We start from the raw sequence: 22,522 nt of genomic DNA, 5'->3' as shown, positions 1-22,522 counted from the left end.
ACGCTTACTCCTTGGAAGGAAAGTTATGACCAACCTAGATAGCATATTCAAAAGCAGAGATATTACTTTGCCAACAAAGGTTCGTCTAGTCAAGGCTACGGTTTTTCCAGTGGTCATGTATGGATGTGAGAGTTGGACTGTGAAGAAGGCTGAGCGCCGAAGAATTGATGCTTTTGAACTGTGGTGTTGGAGAAGACTCTTGAGAGTCCCTTGGACTACAAGGAGATCCAACTAGTCCATTCTGAAGGAGATCAGTCCTGGGATTTCTTTGGAAGGACTGATGCTAAAGCTGAAACTCCAGTATTTTGGCCACCTCACGTGAAGAGTTGACTCATTAGAAAAGACCCTGATGCTGGGAGGGATTGGGGGCAGGAGGAGAAGGGGACGACAGAGGATGAGATGGCTGGATGGCATCACCGACTTGATGGACATGGATTTGGGTGGACTCCAGGAGTTGGTGATGGACAGGGAGGCCTGGCGTGCTGTGATTCATGGGATCACAAAGAATCAGTCCGACTGAGCAACTGAACTGAACTGAACTGAATATTTACTGAGCATCCTGCCATTACTTCATTTAAGTTCCACAATGACCCAATGAGATACATAATATCTTCAAATTACAGATGAGGAAGCTGAAACCTAGAGGTTAGCTACTTTGCCAAAGGACACACAGCTAGAAAGCAGTAAAGCCAGGGCTTAATCTTAGGCTTCTTTAGACCCCAACCACTACACTATCTTCTGGATGGGCAAAAAAGCTCGAATGGTAATGGCTCAGGCTTCCGTTGCTCAGCGGTGAGACGGTGGATGTACTTCATTCTCAAGGTAAATGCAGCTTTAATAAAAGAAAAGGGAATCCACAACAGATTTGGGCCTGGTCTTTTTCTAAGCCTCTCCCTTGATGGGAGAAGAAAATACAATAACACACCATCAGGAGAGGGCACCTGGTCCTCAGGGCAAAGGAGAGGAGAAAAGGATGGAAATGATGCATCTTATGCTCTGGGCAGCTCCTGACTTTAGGCTACCTGGGGCCAGTGCAGCTGTGAACCTGCCCCAAGAGATACGAAGCATCCACAGAAGGAGGGCTGTGGACACTTTCAGATGCTCTTCAACAAACACAAAGGGTTTCCACTTCAACCCTCAAATTGAGTATTGATTTTAAAAGGTCTCCCAGGAAAACACTGTGCCAACCAAAAAACACTCTCTCTGTGCTCTGGACCATTTGCCATTTAACTTGGACAGATGTGCACTGACTGCATTGCTACCGACAAGCACGAAGAGTCTTACACCAGGTCTACCTTTACTTCAAACTGCATCTATCACTGGCTCCTTGTTCTATTTGCTCTGCTACGCATTTAACTGAAACCATCAGAATTTGCAGAAACCAGAAATCCATGTCTTTCAGGGACTAAGAAACCAGAACCCTAGGAAATGGAAGGTATAATAACGAGGATGGTTGAAGACTCTGCATGTCCTGAGTTTGTGGCCACATGTTCCAACCACTTTATGCTGGTGAACTGGCCAAAGGCAACTCAGAAATATAATCCTCTCCTAAAATTCGGGCTATTTCCTCCCCTTGGCCAGACTTTTGACACTTACCTAAGTTCTCCAGGATATCTTTGAATGGAAAAGTCAGGGACAGAGCAATGGAGATGGAGATCTGGGTTCTGGCTCCAGCTCTGCCAAGGGTTAGCTGTGTGGACTCCGGACAGTCCACAGGGCTAACTCACGGAGGAAATAAGGCACCTCTGGTGTTCCTTCCATCTGTGGGCCTGTGATGTCACGTTTTCTTCATGTTGGGGGCCCTCTGGGATCATCTTCATGTGGCCTACTCTACTCTGAAAGCGTCCAAACCTTCCCTACATTCCCTTTTTCCTATCAGCTCCTCACCTGGGAATGTCAGCTTGGAGGTCATTTATTCTCCTGTGATGGTACAGGAGTTGGTCACACAGCAACAGGAGATCGCCCTCTCTGGGCTCTGACCAGGAATGTCCTCAGACTTCCCACCCCACATACCACCCACCACTCTGCTGAGCTACAAATCCCCAGATGGATATTGCGCTTGTTGCCCCAACATCCTTTCCACCCTCCCACCTTACACATCCATGTGGTCAGGAGGAAGGAGGAAAAATAACCTGACCCTCTGCACCAGAAATGGGTATCCCCCCTCCCTCGCTACACAGGGATGGTCTAAGGAATCCAGGCCTACATCACTCACAGCATGGCACTTTCCTGGCCAAAGGGACTGGTTAAAAGAGTGGGCATTTGATTCCATTTAGATCAATAATCTAAAAGCCAAAGTTATCTGAGAGTACCCAGAAAAGTGTGTCTGGAGGCCAATTCTCTCTTCCCTCCCCTGGAAAGTGTGATATTTAGACCTGAAGCGTGGAACCACTGCAGCAATCCTGCCACCAAGAAAAGCTAGGCTTTGGGTTAAACAGACACCACAAAAAGGCAGAGGGGAGAACATGAATGCACTGAGTGTTTGATGACACCGTTAAGCTGCTGAGTCAAGCCAGTCTTGAAATCTGCTTTGTATCTGTACCTTCTATTACTTGAGCCAATGAATCCCCTTCATTGGGTAAGCCAGTTCAAAACATGGTATCTGTTTCTTATAAGATAAATTCCCAACTGATACACACGGTACCAAAGATCACACACAAAGCTGATCTACAGTCACACTTCAAAGGTCTAGGGATTAGCACCAGAGAGTAAAACCAGCTCCCCTGTGCTCTTACCACTTCCACCAGAAACCAAGGAAACACCCTTCCTAGGCCACCAACCAGGAAATCAGGCAGAGTTTCTCTGACAGCACTGGGGTCACATGTAGTCTCAGCCATTGGGAGGCCACTGCTGGGAAGGGAACACAGCCCCTTCCTCTGCAGCCTCCATGCCAACTCAGAGACAAGAAAGATGGTCCTGCCACACGAAAGGTAGGAGAAGTGCTTTTCAGTATCACTTGCTACTTGTTTAAAAATCAGTGGCGATGCCTATCAAATCAATGGGTCCAAAATGACCACCACTGCACTAACATCCCTTGATGGCATGTGCCTCCTGATGGAAGCACACCCATGAAATATACTTAATGGAAAAAAATATCAGATCTACATCTGATCAAGCCTCTGGGTCTAACTATCATTTTCCAGGAAATATAAAAGATAGAGGAATATGTTACACAGCTCTATGGGAATATAATCCCAAAAAGGCTAGCATGAAAAACCCTAGAAAAACCTGTTTATTCAACAAATAAATTACAAAGTGAAAAGGAGATGGAGAGGAAACTGATAGATTAAAAGAGGATTAAAGAGAAGAACCTTAACTGGATCTTGATCTGAGACATAATCAAGGAGATTTGAATGTTGATTGAATTCTATTATATTAAGGGATTATTGTTAATATTCTTTGGTTGTGATGTGGTTTTGTGGTTAGGTGCTTTTTAATGAGTCTTTATCTTTAGAGATATATGAAAATATTTATGGATAATAAGATATAATGTCTGAACTTGGTACAAAATAATATGATCAAAGGACTAGAGGCACAGGTGAAAAAATCAAGTTTGGCCAGGAGTTGTTCATTGGAATTCACTATACTTGTCTTTGCTTCTGTATATTTGGAAGTTTTCTTAATGAATGGAAAAGACCCAGAGATGAAGCAGAGTCTAAGCTCTTTGCCAAAGTCTTAGCGTCATTTCGAAGAAAGCCTGCTTACTCAAAGTAACACTTTCTATATAAACTTCCCCCAAGTAATAACCCTGACAGAATATTTCTGGTTGACATATCTTCTTTCTAAATGTTATTGAGGATTTCTGAAATACAGGACAAGTGCTCCTTCCATAGGGGCTGCTTAAGAAGTTCCACCAGGGAAGCCCATTTCCCACACAAATGCATATCAAACATTAAATCGATGGATGACCCGTGTACTGCATTTCTAACAGCCTTTAGAAACTTATGCACCCTAATTTCTATAAACTTAGGAGGAAGAGACCTTTCTCATCCTGACACGAAAAAGAGAAACCATAATGACAGATGGGTTACACAAAGGCGTAAAATTTAGAAGATTGAAACTAGTATTTTTTCATAATGAAAGGCATTTGCCAGACATGATAGCAAAACAAACTGATATTCTTAGTATTTAAAAAAAAAAAAAAACTCTTCCCAAGTCAGTCTGTGAGGTGAAGAAGAAAAAAAAAAAAACTACCACTCCTATTTTAAAAACTAGCAAAAATACTTGACAGATGACTCCTGGAAGAAAAGGAAATAATGCAGGTTTGCCAGATACAATACTGGACACCCAGTTAAATTTGAATTTCAGACAAATAACAAAGAATTGTTATAGTAAGTTATTATATTTAGTATAATAAGTATACTAAAACATTATCTGGTGCTTATGTAAATGTCAACTTATGCAATTTACATTATTTTACATTATATTATTCAAGTTTATGCAATTTACAATTTAGGCAACCTTATATTAGTATTTTTATTTGCCAACTCTGGTGACCCTAACCAATGGCCAATAAATTTGAGAAAATGATCAACCTCATCTCTAACTACAAGGGACAGCAAGTACAACAAGAGCAGAGGGCCCACCAGGCAGGGATGGAAAAAGGCCACTGCACCTGTGCCCACCTGGCCCACCTGGAGCTCAGGGGCGGAGGCACGGCCTCGGGGCCTCACAGGGCAGGAGGGAGGTGGCAATACTTGAGTGCTTGGTGGGGATCACAAGTTTGGTTGAACGACCCTGAGCATGACCTTCGAGGGAAAGGAAAAACATGATCAGACACTTGGAGCAGAGGACACTGTGCAGAAACAGCACTTCTATTTCCTACTGTTAGAACTGTGTTGTGATCTATCCAAATGCATTTTTATCTTTTATGGACAATGTTATGATATAGTATGTAATACATGTAAAAAGGAATTTATCCATGTACTCACCTTCCACTTTAAAACCATGAAACAATACCAACCAGTATTTCTCCCTCTCCTGCCCTCGCACCCTAGGTAACCACCATAATCTGAGCTTCAGAGTTATCATTACCCTTAATTTTCATATATTTATTTATTTATTGGCCATGATGCGTGGTATGTGGGTTCTTAGTTTCCAGACCAGGGATGGAACCCATGCCCCCGCAATGAAAGGACAAAGTCCTAACCACTGGACCACCAGCGAAGTCCATCATACATTTTTATGTTTGTTCAGTTCAGTTCAGTTCAGTCGCTCAGTCGTGTCCGACTCTTTGCGACCCCATGAATCTCAGCACGCCAGGCCTCCCTGTCCATCACCAACTCCGTGAGTTCACTCAGACTCACGTCCATCGAGTCGGTGATGCCATCCAGCCATCTCATCCACTGTCGTCCCCTTCTCCTCCTGCCCTCAATCCCTCCCAGCATCAGAGTCTTTTCCAATGAGTCAACTCTTCGCATGAGGTGGCCAAAGTACTGGAGTTTCAGCTTTAGCATCATTCCTTCCAAAGAAATCCCAGGGCTGATCTCCTTCAGAATGGACTGGTTGGATCTCCTTGCAGTCCAAGGGACTCTCAAGAGTCTTTATGTATGTATGTACCCCTAAATCAAATACATATAATTTTCACATGCTTTCAACCATCTTATAAATATAGCACCATGATGTATGCATTCTACAATTTGCCTTTCTTCACCACATATTTTGATTATGAATTTGATCCATAATAATAAGTGATGCTTTATGTTAGTTTCAACATTGTGTAATATTCCACTATTTGGATATATCAAAATTTCCATTTCTAGTTTCCTGTTGATGGACAGTTAGCTGGTTTACAATTTTTCCAACCAAAAATTGCTCCTATGAACATCCTTAAATACATCTCTTAATACAGATTTCAGCCCATTTCCCTGGGGTATAGGCCAGAGTGGAATTACAAGCTCAAAGGGTGTGTGCAGCTTCAACTATAATTCTACAAAGTGGTTGTACTAATTTATATCCCCACCAGCAGCAATAAATATACTTTTTACAGTTATGTCCTGCTGAGGTTAATTGAAAACTCTCCTTTAAAGCAGACTGAGTTCAAAGCATGCAGAAATTGAGTCAGAGGCCGATATTAATAGTTACTAACTTAAAAATCAATCCCACATGAGCATAGGACTGACTGTGTCTGATGTAGAAGGGGGCTTATCTGGATTAAGACAGTTTCAGGGATTTCTTTGAATCATGCCTGTTTTAATCTACATTACTTTCCTCTGATGTTAAAAATGCTCATTGTAAACAAAATTATTTTAATAATTACTAAGACACATCTCATAGAAATGGAATATCCCCATAATGACCACCATTAACAGCATAACATATACCCCACCTCATTTTTCTAAACGTAAATCAACTTTTTTTTTTTGCACAAAGGGGATTACATATTTTGGTTTACATTTTACTTCTTTCTACTGTGTAATATTTCTTTAAAAGGAAAGAGACAATCTACATTTATCAAAAATTCTGTTATTCAGTAATTATATACTAAGCACAGAATGAAGTCTATAAAGATAATTAAGCAATGACACCATTAAGAGACTTCCATTCTAAAAGGAAAGAAACTCACAGCTGTAGGTCACAATAATGGCCCCCACTCACCAAGTATCCTCTATGACCTAGGCACTGTATTAGACCTTCAATGAATGTGGTAGGCAGAATAATGTTCAGTCGCTAAATCGTGTCCAACTCTTAAGCACCCGGACTGTAGCCCACCAGGCTCAGACTCTGTCCATGGGATTTCCTAGGCAAGGATACTGGAGTGGGTTGCCATTTCTTTCTCCAAAGCAGAATAATGCCTATGTCCTAATCCTAATGCTGCTATTAACTGCCATGCTATACATACTAATAACTAATACATGCTAATAACTGCCAAGTTATATGGCAAGGAGGAATTAAGGTTGCTAATCAGCCAACCTTAAAATAAGGAGAATGGTTTGGGCCCTCCTGGTGGGCCTGATGTCTTCAATCACAAGGGTCTTTAAGTGGGGAAGAGGGAAGCAGAGGAGTCAGAACCAGAGAGACGGCAGCATGAAAAAGCCCTAACCTGTCTTTGAAGGTGGAAAGGGGCTACAAGCCAAGGAATGCAGGCAGTTTCTAAAGGTAAGAAAATGGATTCTCCCCTAGAGCTTCCAGAAGGGAACTCAGCTCTGATGATTATTCAACCCACTGAGACCTGTGTCAGGCTTCAGACCCCAAAAAATTTGTGTTGCTTAAGCCTCTGGGTTTGTACTATTTGTTACAACAGGAAAAGGTATAGGAGTAGGAAGAGGTATAGGAGGCTAAGACTTCCCACTTCATCCTCCCGCCACCCTGAAACGTAGATGCTATGACTTCCACTAGACAAACTGGGGAACCAAGGACCCAAGAGGTTACATGACCAGCCCAGGCTCACGGTGGCACAGCCAGACCCAAACTTGGGTGTGTCTACCCCTGAAGGTTGTGCCCCACTGCCCTCCCTCTCTGGTCAGCCTGGAATCCAGGGCAGATGGGGACACACACTGCCCTGGGGGTAAGCAAAGCACAGGGGGTCGAGAGAACCCTCCTGGGGCGAGGCTGGGAGGACTGTGTGGAGGCTTTCGAATGATGGGCGGGATTTGGACAGAGATGAGGAGGGAAAGAGAGGTCAGGAAACACAGTTCAGCTCAGGGCAACCAAAGTCTGTATATCCCCATGTGGGGGCAGGGATATGCGGTGAGAGATAAGTTGGGGTACCTCGGAGAGGGCCTAATGCCATCCAATACGATAGCCACTAGCCACCTGTGGCTATTGACATTTTAAATCCATTACGATCAAGTTAAAAAGCCACTTCACCACAGTTTTATGCACCACATTTAACACTTCAATAGCAAAGAAGCAAACAAACAACACAAAACTCCCTTCAATAGCCAAGCGTCTAATACTGGACAGGACAGATATAGGACATATTCATCCCGGCCAAAAGGTCTGCTCCACAGCAACACTGACGAAGGGAAGTCGTTGGAGTCCTTGTTTCTGAGCCACTCAGGGGCACTGAGCACCTGGAGGGGGGCTCAGGTATATAACACTGTCCGCCTCACCATCTCACTTATTACTACTGTTGTGTCCTCTCCCTTGGGGCTTTGCAGAATTTCTCGAAAGACATAATTAATATGCCCCATATTTTGAACTCCCAGTGCTGTCTGATAGATGCTATCTAGTCCTAAAAATGAACCATTCTGGAAAAGTAAGTCCAGTTTTTCTCCACTGCCAACACTTAAAAAAAAAAAAAAACACCATTTGGCCTTTATCTAGTAGAACCAGATCAATGCTGCAGTGAGAAATAGTTTTTAATGGGAAGGGGCACAGACATTTATAGAGTATCTGTCAGGTTTCAAAGCACCTGACACATTATCTCGCAGAACCTCACTCTGTCCCTGTCCCCCCTGATGGTGGCGGGGTTTCTTCTGAGACTCCAGACTTTCTGAGTGGCTTTGTAGAGGCCACCCAGCTCCAGCTCCAGAAGAAAGAGGCTGAAATCAACAGAGGGGACGGCCGAAGTACACAGAGCTCCATACCTAATATGTCTGCCCAAGTTAAGATTAATTCGTGATCTAGCAATTGAGTTTAGAATGACATCAGGTGCAAAAGGAAGTCCAACTAATTGTTCTACTGACCTGTGTCGCTTGGGGTCTCCTTATGAGGCTATTGGGAGTGTTGGTGGAGATCCAGTTCTCTTACCCCCTCAGGGACTCAGGGTTCACGCACTGCACGTTTGGACAACACTAACCCTGTTTGGCAGCCTCACAAGCAGCTCTGATCGATTTCCCATCCGCAGCTCAACCCTTGTCCTCTCCCAAACTGCTTCACGGTGACAAATGCAGCAGGAGGGGGCCTCCACACTGACATCACCCCCCCACCAGCAGCAGCGATGCCAAGAACTTGGCCGCTTAAACAATAGAACTCGATGTGGTCAGGAGAGAAAGGGTGCCCTGTACCTGCTAAGTGGGGGCCATGCTCCCCTTCCCAGCCTCTGCCATGGGGACTGAAGAAAGAGGCCGGAATGAAGGCAGGGATCAGCCAGAAACATGCCTTCCCCACCCCCACAGGCAAGTAAGGCTTCTGGCCCAAGCGTCAGCTAGTGAACCTTTCCGCTCCGCAGGGCTGGGAACTCAGATGTACAAGGTCGATCCCCCTGAGCAAGGAAGGTGCACGATGGCCCACAGAGGGCTCAGCTTTACAAATGAGCCCATTGGCCAGGAAGATGTAGGTATTTACGCCAGAGCCTCAGCCGGCTCAGGGTCTAACTAGACAAGAATTCAAACAAAAACCAATAATCACTCCCAACATGGTATTGCGGGTAGTTTCTAACTATGTACATCTGGAAAGGATGACAGGAGGGAGCAGAAGGAGACAAGAAAGGAGTCCCTACTCAGGGAATTTGTGTTCATCTGATATCATGTGCAAAGAACTGAATTAATCATAATCTTTGGCTATGATTTTTCCAGTGGTCATGTATGGATGTGAGAGTTGGACTATAAAGAAAGCTGAGTGCCGAAGAATTGATGCTTTTGAACTGTGGTGTTGGAGAAGACTCTTGAGAGTCCATTGAACGGCAAGGAGATCCAACCAGTCCATCCTAAAGGAGATCAATCCTGGGTGTTCATTGGAAGGACTGATGTTGTAGCTGAAACTCCAATAATTTGGCCACCTGATGCGAAGAGCTGACTCATTTGAAAAGACCCTGATGCTGGGAAAGATTGAGGGAAGGAGAAGAAGGGGACGACAGAGGATAAGATGGTTGGATGGCATTAGCAACTCAATGGACATGAGTTTGGGTAAACTCTGGGAGTTGGTGATGGACAGGGAGGCCTAGCATGCTGCGGTTCATGGGGTCGCAAAGAGTCGGACACGACTGAGCGGTTGAACTGGACTGAACCTGGTTCATGACACACTCAATATTGGCCTATGCAGGAGCCACACTTATTTTTTATACACCAGCTATTTTGATCTTTGCCAATGGACAAATAACTTCAAACTCACCTCACCTCCCTTCTCTGAAAAGGTAAAGTATTGATACTAACTTACACTAATATGATTTTCCCAGCCAATCCAATATCTGCCTCACCCTAACCTCCCCTGATCTTGTATACCTTGTTTTTCTTTTCATATAGTTTTCTTGCAGCTCTATGTATTCCTAAAAGTTTTTTCTTTGACTTTAGCTGTTTATAAATTTATAAAAGATGTCACATTGCATCTTTCATTGTATTTCTTTTACTTAATATCGTATTACTCAGAGGCATCCATATTTTTGCATGTCACTGTTGATCATTTGTTTTGACTGACTATAATTCTCCACCTTCCAACTGATGGCTTATTTGGCTCTTTCCAGGTTCGTGGTAGTGTGAACTCAGTTGCATATGTCTCCTTCTGGACATGAGTTTTTCTTGGGCGCATACACCTAGAAGTGGAATCACCAGGCCGTAAGAAATGTGGACGTTTGGGACATTCACTTACAGCCCAATGGTTAAGACTCCAAGCTTTCACTGCCAAGGGCTCGGGTTCAGTCCCTGGATGGGGAACTAAAATCCCACAAGACAAGAGGGGTGGCCAAAAAAAATGCGCACCTTCAACTTTAGGACATAATACCAAAGTGCTTTCCATTTGCTTGGGTTTCCTAGAGTTTCTAAGACGATTGCTTCCTCTTCCTGTCTTCCTCATTTGTGCCAGCTCCATCAAAAGGTTTAAATCAGATTCTTGGCCTAACACCAGAGTAGCCTCTCAGCTAAATCCACCACGTGGAAAAAAGGGGGGGAAAAAGGCTCTTGTTCTGAATACAGATAATAAGAAGGGCATCTCTGCAGACACAAGGCCCCACCCTCATCCAGACACTGAGACAGGTTAGTCAAAGAGAAGGGAACTATCTACAAGCTGCTTCACATTTGGCAAATGCAAGATTTTTTTAAAAGGGTTTACATGGAGCCAAAGCTTGTTCCCCCATCCAAGTTTTGCTTGCTCAGTCTTTCCACCCCCACGCCTCCCATAACCACCACACACTTTAGGAACAAAAGCCTAAAATGGAAAAAAATAATAAATTGTGAAGTAACCGATTTCATTTAAGTGAGAGCAGGGAGTACAGCATGGATGTCACAGTACAGTCAAATTCATTTCAATAAATATGTACAGTACACTTTGCAGTGTGACCAGCACACTGACAAATAACATCTTTACTCTGCCCTCGAGAGGTTGTAAACTTGTTCACTTAACAAGACAAGATAATGGACGGAGTCCAAAGGGGCAAGTTAATGCTAAGAGGATGAAGATGTGGGTCTGATCTCAAGATGCTCACTGTAAAATTAGCCAAAGTTAAGAACACAAGTGAATCAGATATTGAAGCTGTGCAAAGGTAGAGAGTGATCAATTCTAACCAACTTGGAGAGTGATGCTAGAGCTAGGTTTCAAAGGAGGAGTTCTCGAGAGGAGAGAGGATAAAGAATACAGCTAAAAAAATTAAGAAATCCAATTTTTCTTCTATTTCTCAAACTTCTTAAAATCTATTCCCTGCCTCCAGTCCTGTATCAAGAAAATGGAACCTGTGAATCACTGATAAACACGCATTATCTGGGGACTTGCCTGGTGGCCCAGTGCTTAAGACTCTGCTCCCAGTACAGGGGGCAAGGATCCAATCCTGATTGGGGAACGAAGATTCGGCATGCCACTCAGGGAGGCCGACATAAATAAATAAATAAAATGTTAAAGCACGCATCATCTACATTTGTTTGTTCATTCCACAGGTGCCAGGCCCTGTGCTGAGTTCTGGGGGATACACCCATGGACAAGCTGGGCACGAACCTGCCTTCACCCAGCTCCCAGTCTGCAGAACAGATGGAGGTTTAGACAAAGACAGGCAGTGGCTTGGCTTGGCCGTCAGACTCCATGGGCCTGAGAGAGCCCCTCCCCCATCTAACCCTCCCCAGAAACATTTTCAGTAAATTGTGCAGGATTAAACAAATGGCTGCCTCCTCCATAATTAAAAAGCTCCTGACCAGCATCCCAGGTAGCCATGTGGCCACTCAGAGCCGAGAGACCAAGAAATCAGGTGCTTCCTATATAATAGCCTCCAATCTGATACCTGATAGCTGCTGGGAGCCAGAGTCAAACAAATGTCAGGCATTTTATGAAGGCAGGAAGCAAATAAGGGGGCAAGGATTGGAGTCTAGGCCTCAAGGGAGCTCAATTAGTGAGCCAGAAAAGTTAAACCGAAAGGGCATGCTCTGGGTTTCCTAGAAAGCCAGCTGGAAAAGATGCCAATCCCTAAGCCTCTGTCACTCAAAAGATTAACAGAAGAGACCCAGGGATGCCCAAGGGAACACTGCAACAGCCAGATGTTTCTGCTCCTCTCATGACACTGCTGCCCACAACCAGGACCGCATTTCTGACGCCACCAAGAAGCCACAGAAGAGAACTGCAGGCTTCTGGAATAGGTTGAAACTCAAGGCATCACCCTTTAGCGATGCAGACACAAAAAAATCTTGTTAATAGTGCTTTCTTACAGACAGACTCGCCTGATGCCCATTTCACAGGAATGGCACCGCTAGTCGGACGAACACTTCCTGCAGCTGCTTGGTGGTGTGAAAAGCACACAAGCCCACAACGTGCACATCCATATATACTGGGACGTGGCTCCCACCGCTACGCATGCACCATGTTCCAAGCAAGGCTTTTACCCTCCTGAGTCTCACTTTCAAAATGACACTAAAAAGACCCACCTTCTTGCTCTTATAAACATAAGTGATCATGGAAAGTGCCCGGCCCAAGAATTCATAAATGCGGGCTCTTACTGGGGTCTATAAATGCATCCAGGTCAACACAGCAGCTTTCCCTTGGTACTTTCTAAATGTGTGTGTGTGTATGTGTTTGTGTCTGTGTGACAGAGAGACAGAGAAAAGGAGAAAGAGAGAGAAAAAAATTCGGCTGGAACACACAGAGGCCTATTTACACTTCCTATTTGTGTTCCACCATTTCTATCAAATTAATAAACTAAAGAAGCCCGAGGGAAAACTAACCCATGTCTCTGTTTTCCCTTGAAGTCCCTAGCTTTCCCCTAAGAGCTGCTTCCTCCAGTTTCAGGAGGCAAGGAAGGAGAGCCATATGGCTTGAGACCCTAGACTCGCCCAGCAACAAACGAGCCCCCCACCATTTGTCTCCGGGCCTCTCATGTGGGCGGGCATCCAGCTTTCAGTCGGGTGCTCTGGTCTGCGTCTCTGTCTTGACTGTTCCTAATTATTGGAGGGAACGCCGTGGCTCTCCTGACCTCGGAGTTTAAAAGCTGCGAGTCCTAATATCAAACCAAGCAGCTTCATTTAAAAGGCATCCTCATCTGCATCCATAAAAGTCACTCCCGGAGCCCTGGCTTGCCCCAGCTTCGGGAATGCCTGCTGTCGAGGATTTATGACACGCCCTGGCTCTAATCGGCCGCACTTTAACTGCTGCTGTTGCACATCTGGTCATAAAAGCAAGGGCCGGCCCAACATGGGGACAAACACTTTTCTTTCCTAAGTGGCTGCAAATCTGATCTCACAGTGATAGCCAGGCTCAGATGTAATCAGCCAGCATCTGGGCAGTCATTAAGGCTTGTCAAGCTTTGCGAGGCTTTTCCCACACACACGACAGATATAAAGATGATTCTCACGGAGCGAGCGCTAGGAAGAAAGAACAAGCAATCTGAACAGGTGGCAATGGGCTAGGCCAAACGATATCCAGAAAAGCACAAGCTGGTTAAGGAGCCAATCTTTTCACAAAGATACTAGCTACTTCCACATGGACTCCCCTGCTGCCTGGAGAAGGCAGGCAGCTATCTCTACAGACAACTGCCCTGACATAAGGTAATTCTTGGCCAGAGATCCTCTAGTCATCCTTGTTGTTTAGTCACTAAGTCGTGTCTGACTCTTTTGTAACTCCGTGGACCGTAGCCCGCCAGGCTCCTCTGTCCATGGAATTATCCAGGCAAGAATCCTGGAGTGGGTTGCCATTTCCCTCTCCAGGGGATCTTCCCAACCCAGGGATAGAACTCATGCCTCCTGCTTGGCAGGCCGGAGTCGTTACCACTGAACCACCTGGGAAGCCCCATCCTCTGGATAAGTTTGGTCAAATGAACCAGTGGGTGGTTTAAGAGTACACTTTTTAAGGTAGTAGAATCCTTCATTAGACAACTGGGTTATATGGGAGCAAGAATCTAGCCCAGAAAGGAACACAATGTTGTCGGTTCCGGATGTTTTACAATGCCCTGGACAGCCTGCCCTGTGCGCAGAATTGGCACGTTTCACATCGTTCAGGAACTCCAATCAGACCAAGGTTCAACAAGTAGTGCAACCTCCCGGGCGGAACGCAAGGAAAGAGCTCCTCGAACACTGCCAGTTCCTCTCCACCAGCTCTCCACAGCCCCCCATCTCCACTCCTCCTCTGCGGCTGTGCCCAGCAGGAGGGAGCATTAAAATTATCTGCTGTGGGTTTTACGAGCAGCGATCGCTTTTTAAAACAACAACAACACAAGGTCCTTGTGTGGCTCTCCGGTAACCTAAAACCCTGGAGGCAGAGCTGCTCTCCCCCCAACCGCCCCCCGCCCCTGCCGCCGCCGACGCCTCCTGCCAAGAACGCCAGCGCTCTGGGACCGCGCGCGGGGTGAGCCCACCGAGCAGCCCTGCTTGAGCGGAGAGCCAGGAGGCACCTCGGATGCAGGAGGCACCTCTAAGGGTCTTGGAGCAAAATGCCCCGAGAGGAGAGATGGGGAAAGAGAACTCACCAGTGACAGTAGGGGGAGAGGGGGAGGAGGGGGAAGGCAGAGTCGGTGCTGCAAGAAAGAAGGGGTAGGGCGGGGGGGAACAATGGGAGAAATTTTAATTTCAGCAACTTCGCCAAGAAGCCCACCGGCGACGGGGTAGTAGGTGGGGGGTGGAGGGGGCACAGGTTCTAATACCTCCCTCTCCGGTCCCCAAGGGATGAAGGCCAGCGACCTGAGGTCTCCTTCCGCAGGTGGGCGCGCGGCTGGGGGCACACTTACCCTGGGGCCGGTGGTGCGGTGGTCGTGAGCCGGGGACAGCTGCACTAACGCCAGCAGCAAGTGGGGCGTGAGCAGGCGGGCGCAGCGCGCGGGCAGCATGGTGCCAGGCCGGTCCGGGCAGCGGGCTGCGGGCAGGGGTGGCGGGCTTCACGGAGCGCACGGCCGCGCCGGCCTTCCTGCCTTCCTTCCCACCCCGGGGGACCCTGGCGACTGCGGGCGGCGGCAGCGCGGGATCGCGGAGGCTGCAGCCGAAGCGCGCGCTCATGAACCGCCCCGAGAGCGGAGCCGAGCGCTAGCGTGTGCTCTGCGCGCGGCGCTCTCCGCTCGGCTGGGCCGCGGCGGCAGCAGGTTGGGTGCCAGAGCCCGGGCCATGGGAATTCCCGTTATAAACCCCCGGGAGGGGCGGGGCGGAGCCCGGCGGCCCTGGCTGACTGGCCGAGAGGCCCGTGGCAGCCGCCCCTCGGGCAGGTGAAAGCCAATGGGAGAGAGGAAAGAGGGGCGGCTCGCGACCGTCCCCACCGAGGAGCGACACTCGGTGGCTCGGCCGAGTGGGATCTAGGAGAGACCGGCATAACGAGGAACTTTATCTTGGCCCTTCGGTCCAGAAAAGTGTCCGAGAGCTCCAGCAGCCTGAACATACTAGAATGCCCGCCCGCTAATGATCACACCTTAAGCTTGTTTAGTTTTCAGTAAGTGAGTTGTCACATCAGCCGGATGAAATAGGTAGGGAAAACACTCCTAGCCCCGTTTTCTCAGATGAGGGTAAGGGCACAGGAGGGGCTGACAAATCTGCTTCCCGGCTGCACCAACACCAAGAACAGCTGGGAAATCGCCAGGTCACCAGCGTTAGGAGTGGGACTTGGGCGCATTCGCTGCTTGCAGACAAAGTAACACATTAAGTTCTACAGCAGCGGCCCGGGAGCAGTGTCAGGGAGAGAGAGGAAGCTCCTGCTGGGCATCTCCTTGCTGGGGAGGGCCCCTGTGGGTATGAGATGATGCCAACCCATGGTCCGGTGGTGGATACAGGATTAGAACCCAGGTGTCCTGGCTCCCTGCCTGAACTAGAAGGCCAACAGGCAGTTTCTCTGTGGCCCAGGAGCCCTGGCAGGAGAGGTCAGAGGGGACGTGGTCTCCTGACCGGGGAAAGAAAGAGGAAAAAGCACTGATAGGAGGGGGAATCTGTGGATGAAGAGACCCCAGAGATGGGTCAGAGGAGGCAGGGAGACCTCTCTTGAGTGCCGGTAGGATGTTAGAAGGCTCTGCCCAGGACAATCCCCAGGAGTTCATCTTGGGAATGGTCACAGACACATCACACCAGCCCTTCAAAGGAGCGAGAAGGTCCACTGCATTCAACCTAAGAGAACCATGGTTTACCTTCATAAGTGGAACACAACCCTTAGTGTTTATTTTCTTTTGTATGGACCACTCACTTGAAGGCGAGGGGTTCTTTAACCACGCTGGAAGCAGCGCCAGGGCTTAACTCCTCTCCCTGTGAGCTTAAGAGGTCCTGACAAAGGTTAACTCTGCTCCCTCACAGCCTCTCTCCTGGGTTGCGTTAACAAGCTTCCCCACCCAACTCCTGCATTCAGTTTTGCCCACCCGGCTTGCCTGCCACCTAGCCTCTACCCAGCAGCCAGTCACCCTTCTAAAACTCAAACCTGAATCGTCACTCTCTGCTTAAAAGGCTTCAACTCTCCCCAGTGTCATCAGATCAAAAAGCCCTGACTGGATGTTAGAACAATTATAAAGTACTGATGGTTTCAAACAAAAATGAGAAACTGCTCTAAGAGAATTGTCTGTCTTCCTCTGCTGGGAAATAGCGGGAAATAGTTAATGCTCTCTGGAGCCTGTCGGCATGGGTTCAAATCCTGGGTCTGCCACCTAGTGGTATAACCTTGTACAAGTCACTTTGCTTATCTGAGGTGCTGCTTTCCCTTCTGTAAAATGGGAATAAAAATAGTTCCCACCTCATGAGTAGTTGTCAGGATTGAAGGAGATGGAATATATAAGTTCCTTAGAATGACTGTGTTATGAATATCACAACCGGGCACCTGAAGAGGGCAGTACAAATGCCTCATCTCATTTTACCCTCTGAATGATCCTATGAAGTCGACAGAGAGATCCAGCTTTACAGGTAAGTAAAGCAGATATCCCATGCGATTGGGACTTGCCTGGCCTCGTTTGGCTGGTAAACGACAGCAAACATTCAAGCACAGGTTTTCAGAGTCTAATTCTGCCTCCATCATCTGATAACTGCGATGTCCATTCACACAGAGTTCGACAGTTCCTGTGTGCTTCCTGGGAATTTTTTCAGTGGCCTGCAAGGGAGCTGAGATTCTGAGCTTCACTGAGTTTCAGTGAAAAGCGTGGAAACAGCAAGGGTCAGCCTTTCCTGGAAACAGCCCTTGTGATCTGGCATCCTGGGAATTTGCCCAGCTGGACTTGTCCGTTTCTCCCATGCCTCATGAAGCACGTACATCAATTTCCCTGTGCCTGCCTAAGTGCCCCTCCATCAGGGGCTCCCCAGGATGAGAATGTCACCATCAGGCTCAGCAGTGCGGTAGGTTTGTCCTGACTCTACCACCTTACCACATGCACCCATCAAGCTGGTCAACTTCTTTCTGTTGCTGGAATTATTGAGAAATCTACTGGAGTAAGTGAATATGCTTGAGATGGCCCCCCAGTATCTGGCAGCACAAAGTGCGGAGGGAAAAGACACTGCAATAGTCCTTTCCATCTGTAACACCACAGGCTGCTCTCTAGCCAGAAAGCTTGTTTCCAAGTGGTCGCTGGTCCAAAAGTCTACATTATTCTGGATTTCAACCATATAGCTTAGTTTAAAATATGAGCAACTGCTTTCCAGTTACTTTGCTCAGCAAAGTAATTTTGCTTTCCCTCCGGTTGGCATGGGAGGCCTTTTGTAACCATGGCTATCATTCAAACGATGCATTTTCTTCTCCCAACTCCTCCCAAGCCCAGAGAAGGTTAGAAATTCCAGAGAACTACTAGTCCCAAACATCGTCTCTCTGCCAGGCTCAATCGTCTGATCCAAGCAAAAGTGAAATTGACAAGTTCCTTCTTTCCCTGGAGGCCAAGCTTACGGTCCAAAAATAAATCTAGCTCTCCTGGCATCTGGTCTGTCCAGTTTCAGCCTTGCTTCTTGTCCTGTGGGACTTCTGTTTGCAAGGGGATATTTCAGTGAGGAAAAATAATACTTTATATCCCATGTTGAGGTCTGAGAGCTTCAAATATTTATTAGCAACTAGGAACGCCCATTTCAAATATATGTTTCTGTACAGGCCAGGAGTCTTGTCTCATATTCAGAATAGATTCTTTCTATTCATTTTAACAAGCACTTTGATGCATCTCTTTCTATGCCTAACACAATGCTCATTATAAAAAGGATCTTTGAATGCATACCCTGCCCTCTGAAAGGTTATAATCTAAGACACAGCAGACAGAGACCTGGAGAATATATTTAAGAATAAAGACTGCAGTGTGTTTTGGGGACTCAGAGAGCAGAGACCTACTAAAAACCTAATGGCAGGGAATGTTTCAGAAAGGTAGGTCTTTAATGCTGCTTTGGAGAAAGGTGCTTCTGTAATATAAATACACCTTGATTTATACTTGCTTCACGTGTGATACTACTACCAACAGAGAAAGGTGAGTGGTGTCTAAGGTTCAGGACTCTTTTCAAATATACGACGGAGATCAGAAACCTGGAACATCAAGAATCCTGGGCTCTGTTTCTAGATTTGTGACAGACTTGCTGAAAAACTTAGCATTGGGCTGAGATAGTTATTATTATTTCCATTATGCAGGTGAGATTGACCCACAGAAGGTAATCTTACCACAGTCAGTCCTTACACTTTAAATATACATGACAACTGATAACACACACAAAAGTAAATAGGTGAGGTAATGGATGTGTTAATTAACTCGATGGGCAGAATCCTTTCATAAAATGTGTATATTACATTGTACACTTTACATATCTTACAATTTTACTTGTCATTTATACCTTAATAAAGCTGAAAAATATATATACATGACAAAAATAGTTTAGAATGACAAAAATTTAGATTATCTCTTTTGGACACAAACTCCCTTCAAGGTCTAGGGTAGCTCTCTCTAACCCAGGCTTCTTCTATTTGTCTATTTGTCAGCTTGTCTATTTGTAACAAGCAACTTCTCCCTCATAATCCAAGATGCCTGCTCAATCTCCAGGCATCACATTTGTCTTCCAGCCCACAGGGAGGAAAAAGGGGGAAAGAAGAGCATGCCCCTCTCTTTAAAGATAACTCCCAGAAGTCACAGTCACCATATCTCATCGGTTAAAACCTAGTGACCTGACCACACTTAGCCACAAATAAGGCTAAAAAAATTTGTTATTAATTTAAGGTGGCCACACGTGTCCAGTTGAAAATCAGAGTTTATGTTACCAAGGAAGGAGAAAACCCTGGGACAAAAATAGAAGTAGAAGCCATCATCATTATCATATCTTGAGTTGCCAAATGAAAGAACCATGGACAATGCAATGTAGTCCAGAATGTTTAGCTGTGGCTTTCCTCTAGCTCTGCACATCTAGCTCCCTCATGCTCAAAACATTAATGGCCTAAGGGCCAGACACCCAGACTCTCGATGCCACAAAAATTTACTTCTGGTATTTCCCTCTCTTAGGCACCTTCAAGTGGGAGGATCTGAGAACATACTTGGATGAGGCTCAAGCCACACAGTGCCAGAGTGGCAAGAAAGAAGCCCCCTGACGAGACGAGCAGTCAATTAGGACCACTGGGAAGAATGCCATCTTTGTGAAAATATTCTGGGCAACCGCCTGTATTCTTCTGTTTCTGTTTCTTTCCCTCCCGCATCCACCTACAGGGAAATCTCTTTTCACCTGGTTACTTTTCTGTGACCTGGATTCAAAATGACTAAGAGAGCAATAACACAAAGACTTTAATACATACTCTCACATTTACTCCACAAGGTAGGTACCATCGTTTTCCCTGTTTTACTAATGAAGAAGTAGAAACTTGGGGAGGTTACATAACTCAGCCGGAAACAAATAGCAGAATCAGAACTTGAGCCCAGTCCATCAAGAGCTGAATTTTTTGCTAAGCACTTTTTCTACATGATCTTATACCCTCAGACTGAGCATATGAGGTCAGTATTATTAGTCCCATTGTTCAGATGAAGAACTGAGGCTTAACCAACAAAGATTACCTTACCAAGGCACACCAAAAGTTTTGGCATCCTCTGGATCTAGAGGTTGTCATAGTGAAATAAATCAGAGAAAGACAAATTTTTTATGGCATCGCTTACATGCAGAATTGAAAAAGAAATGATACAAATGAATTTATTAACGAAACAGAACAGACTCATAGACTTAGAGAACAAACTTATTACAGTTACCAGAGGAGAAGGATGGGGGTGGAGGGAAGGGATAGTTAGGGAGTTTGGGAATGAAATATACACACTACTATATTTAAAATTGATAACCAACAAAGGCCTACTTTATAGCACAGGGAATTCTGCTCAGTATTACATAACAACCTAAATGGGAAAAGAATTTAAAAAGGAATAGATAAATGTGTATGTATAACTGAATCAACTATACATTGATATAAAGTAAAAAGTTTTTAAAAATAAAAAATAAAGTTTTCACATCGTCTTAAATCTCTCAGTCCTAGGAGTCAGAGCACATGCTGTATTTGCACATACTCTTTTGTGTATTACTGAAAGTTAACTCCTATTTCCATGTGTATGAATTCTCCCCACTTACCTGCTTTATCTTTCATTTGCCAGCTTTATTGGTCTGTATGGTTCACGTGGGATCCCCTTAGACAAGGAGCCTTTCCCATCTATAGGCTCATAATCACCATGCATGGGTGCTCCAGAGAAAGCATTGTCAAGAGGATACCACAGAGACTGTTTGTTTGTTTGTTTCTGATCATCACTGTTTGTTTCTGATTCATGAGCACAGAGACATACCAATCAAATTTTGTTGCATCCCTACTATGTGCCAGGCACTGCACTAGGCACTGTCATACAGCAAGCACAAAGAAAGAAGGCAACTGACCTCAAGGACCTTACACTTTAGTGGGAAGACAGACACTAAACAACAAATTATCAGTAATTAACTCACTAGTCACAAGTGCCCAGAGTACCTGCAAAGATGTACAGGGTATTTGCTGCTGCTGCTGCTTCCATCGTGTCCGATTCTGTGCGACCCCATAAACGGCAGCCCACCAGGCTCTGCCGTCCCTGGGATTCTCCAGGGTATTTGAGGAGTTATTAAAAAGGGCACCTAACTCAGTCTTGAGAGTCCACTTAAAATATGATGTTTAAGTTTAGATTTAAAGGATGTCTGGTTTAATCAGTACAAAGATTGGAGGAGGGGAGCATTCTGGGCATAGCAAACAGCATGTGCAAAGGCACTGAGGCAGGAGAAACATAGCAATAAATTTTCAATCAACTGGATCACTCATCCTTTTAACTCTCAGTATCCCAGGAAAAATAGTTATCATCATTCACAATCTGGTCTGGTGGATTCATTTTATATTTTTAAGTCATTTTACAAACAATTTACAAAAGTAAGAATAGTGTATAAGCTATTTATTCCATAAGCTATTCATTGCTATGCAACAACGTACTCTTTGTTTGAACAGTTTAAAGCAACAAAGATTATCTCATAGTTTCTATGGGTCAGGTGTTTAGGAGGGGCTCAGCTGGGTGGTTCTGGCTCAGGGTCTCTGAGGTCACAGTCAGGTCCAGTGTCATAGACATGCAAGCTGTGCAGTCATGAAAAGTCCCACATTTAGCTTAAGACTCTGCAATTGCTGAATTTAAATTTATAAAAATTTTTGAAAACAGAACCATCCATTTTCACTTTACACTGGACCCCAGCAATTATGTAGCTGGTTCTCACTGCAGTTGACCTAGCAGCCAGGGTTACAGTCATCTAAGGCTGAAGGACCCACCTCCAAGTTCACTCCCATGGTTGTTAGCAGGCCTCCGTCTTCATTGGTTGTTGGCAGGATACCTCCATTTTTCTCCACATGGGTCTTCACAAGATAGCTGGCTTCTCCTGAGAGCAAGTGATCAGTGAAAGAGCCCAGATGGAAGCCACAGTCTTTGAGTAATAACCTTTTCTTGGGCTCCAAAATCACTGTGACTGCAACCATAAAATTAAAAGACACTTGCTCCTTGGAAGAAAAGCAATGACAAACCTAGATAGCATATTAAAAAGCAGAGACAATACTTTACCTACAAACATTTGTATAGTCAAAGCTATGTTTTTTCCAGTAGTCATGTATGGATATGAGGGCTGGACAATAAAAAAAAGGCTGAGTGTCGGAGAACTGATGCCTTCAAACTGTAGTGCTGGAGAAGACACTTGGGAGTCCCTTGGACAGCAAGATCAAACCAATCCTAAAGGAAATAAACCCTGAATATTCATTGGAAGGACTGATGCTGAAGCTGAAGCTTCACTACTTTGGCCATCTGATG

At 45.5% G+C, this 22,522-nt stretch overlaps 1 protein-coding gene across 6 annotated transcripts in view; it reads right to left on the bottom strand.

Annotated features, from left to right (window-relative positions):
- The window catches only part of SMOC1 (SPARC related modular calcium binding 1), a 152,741-nt gene extending 130,715 nt beyond the window's left edge, over nt 1–22,026 (bottom strand). For 3 of the 6 annotated variants that reach the window (XM_070797775.1, XM_070797776.1, XM_070797777.1), the window contains exon 1: nt 21,994–22,026. In XM_070797775.1, coding sequence (XP_070653876.1) covers nt 21,994–22,011 — 18 coding nt within the window. In that variant the 5' untranslated portion in view covers nt 22,012–22,026. Of the gene's footprint in view, nt 1–8,630; nt 9,038–15,013; nt 15,370–21,993 lie in introns of those variants that run through there. The other 3 variants (XM_019969132.2, XM_019969134.2, XM_070797778.1) reach the window with 3 other exon arrangements.
- Nucleotides 22,027–22,522: the final 496 nt, after the last annotated feature.

Source organism: Bos indicus, chromosome 10, assembly GCF_029378745.1.
Source record: "Bos indicus isolate NIAB-ARS_2022 breed Sahiwal x Tharparkar chromosome 10, NIAB-ARS_B.indTharparkar_mat_pri_1.0, whole genome shotgun sequence".
NCBI classification, from domain to species: Eukaryota; Metazoa; Chordata; class Mammalia; order Artiodactyla; family Bovidae; genus Bos; species Bos indicus.
This window is presented reverse-complemented; position numbering and strand designations above follow the sequence as displayed.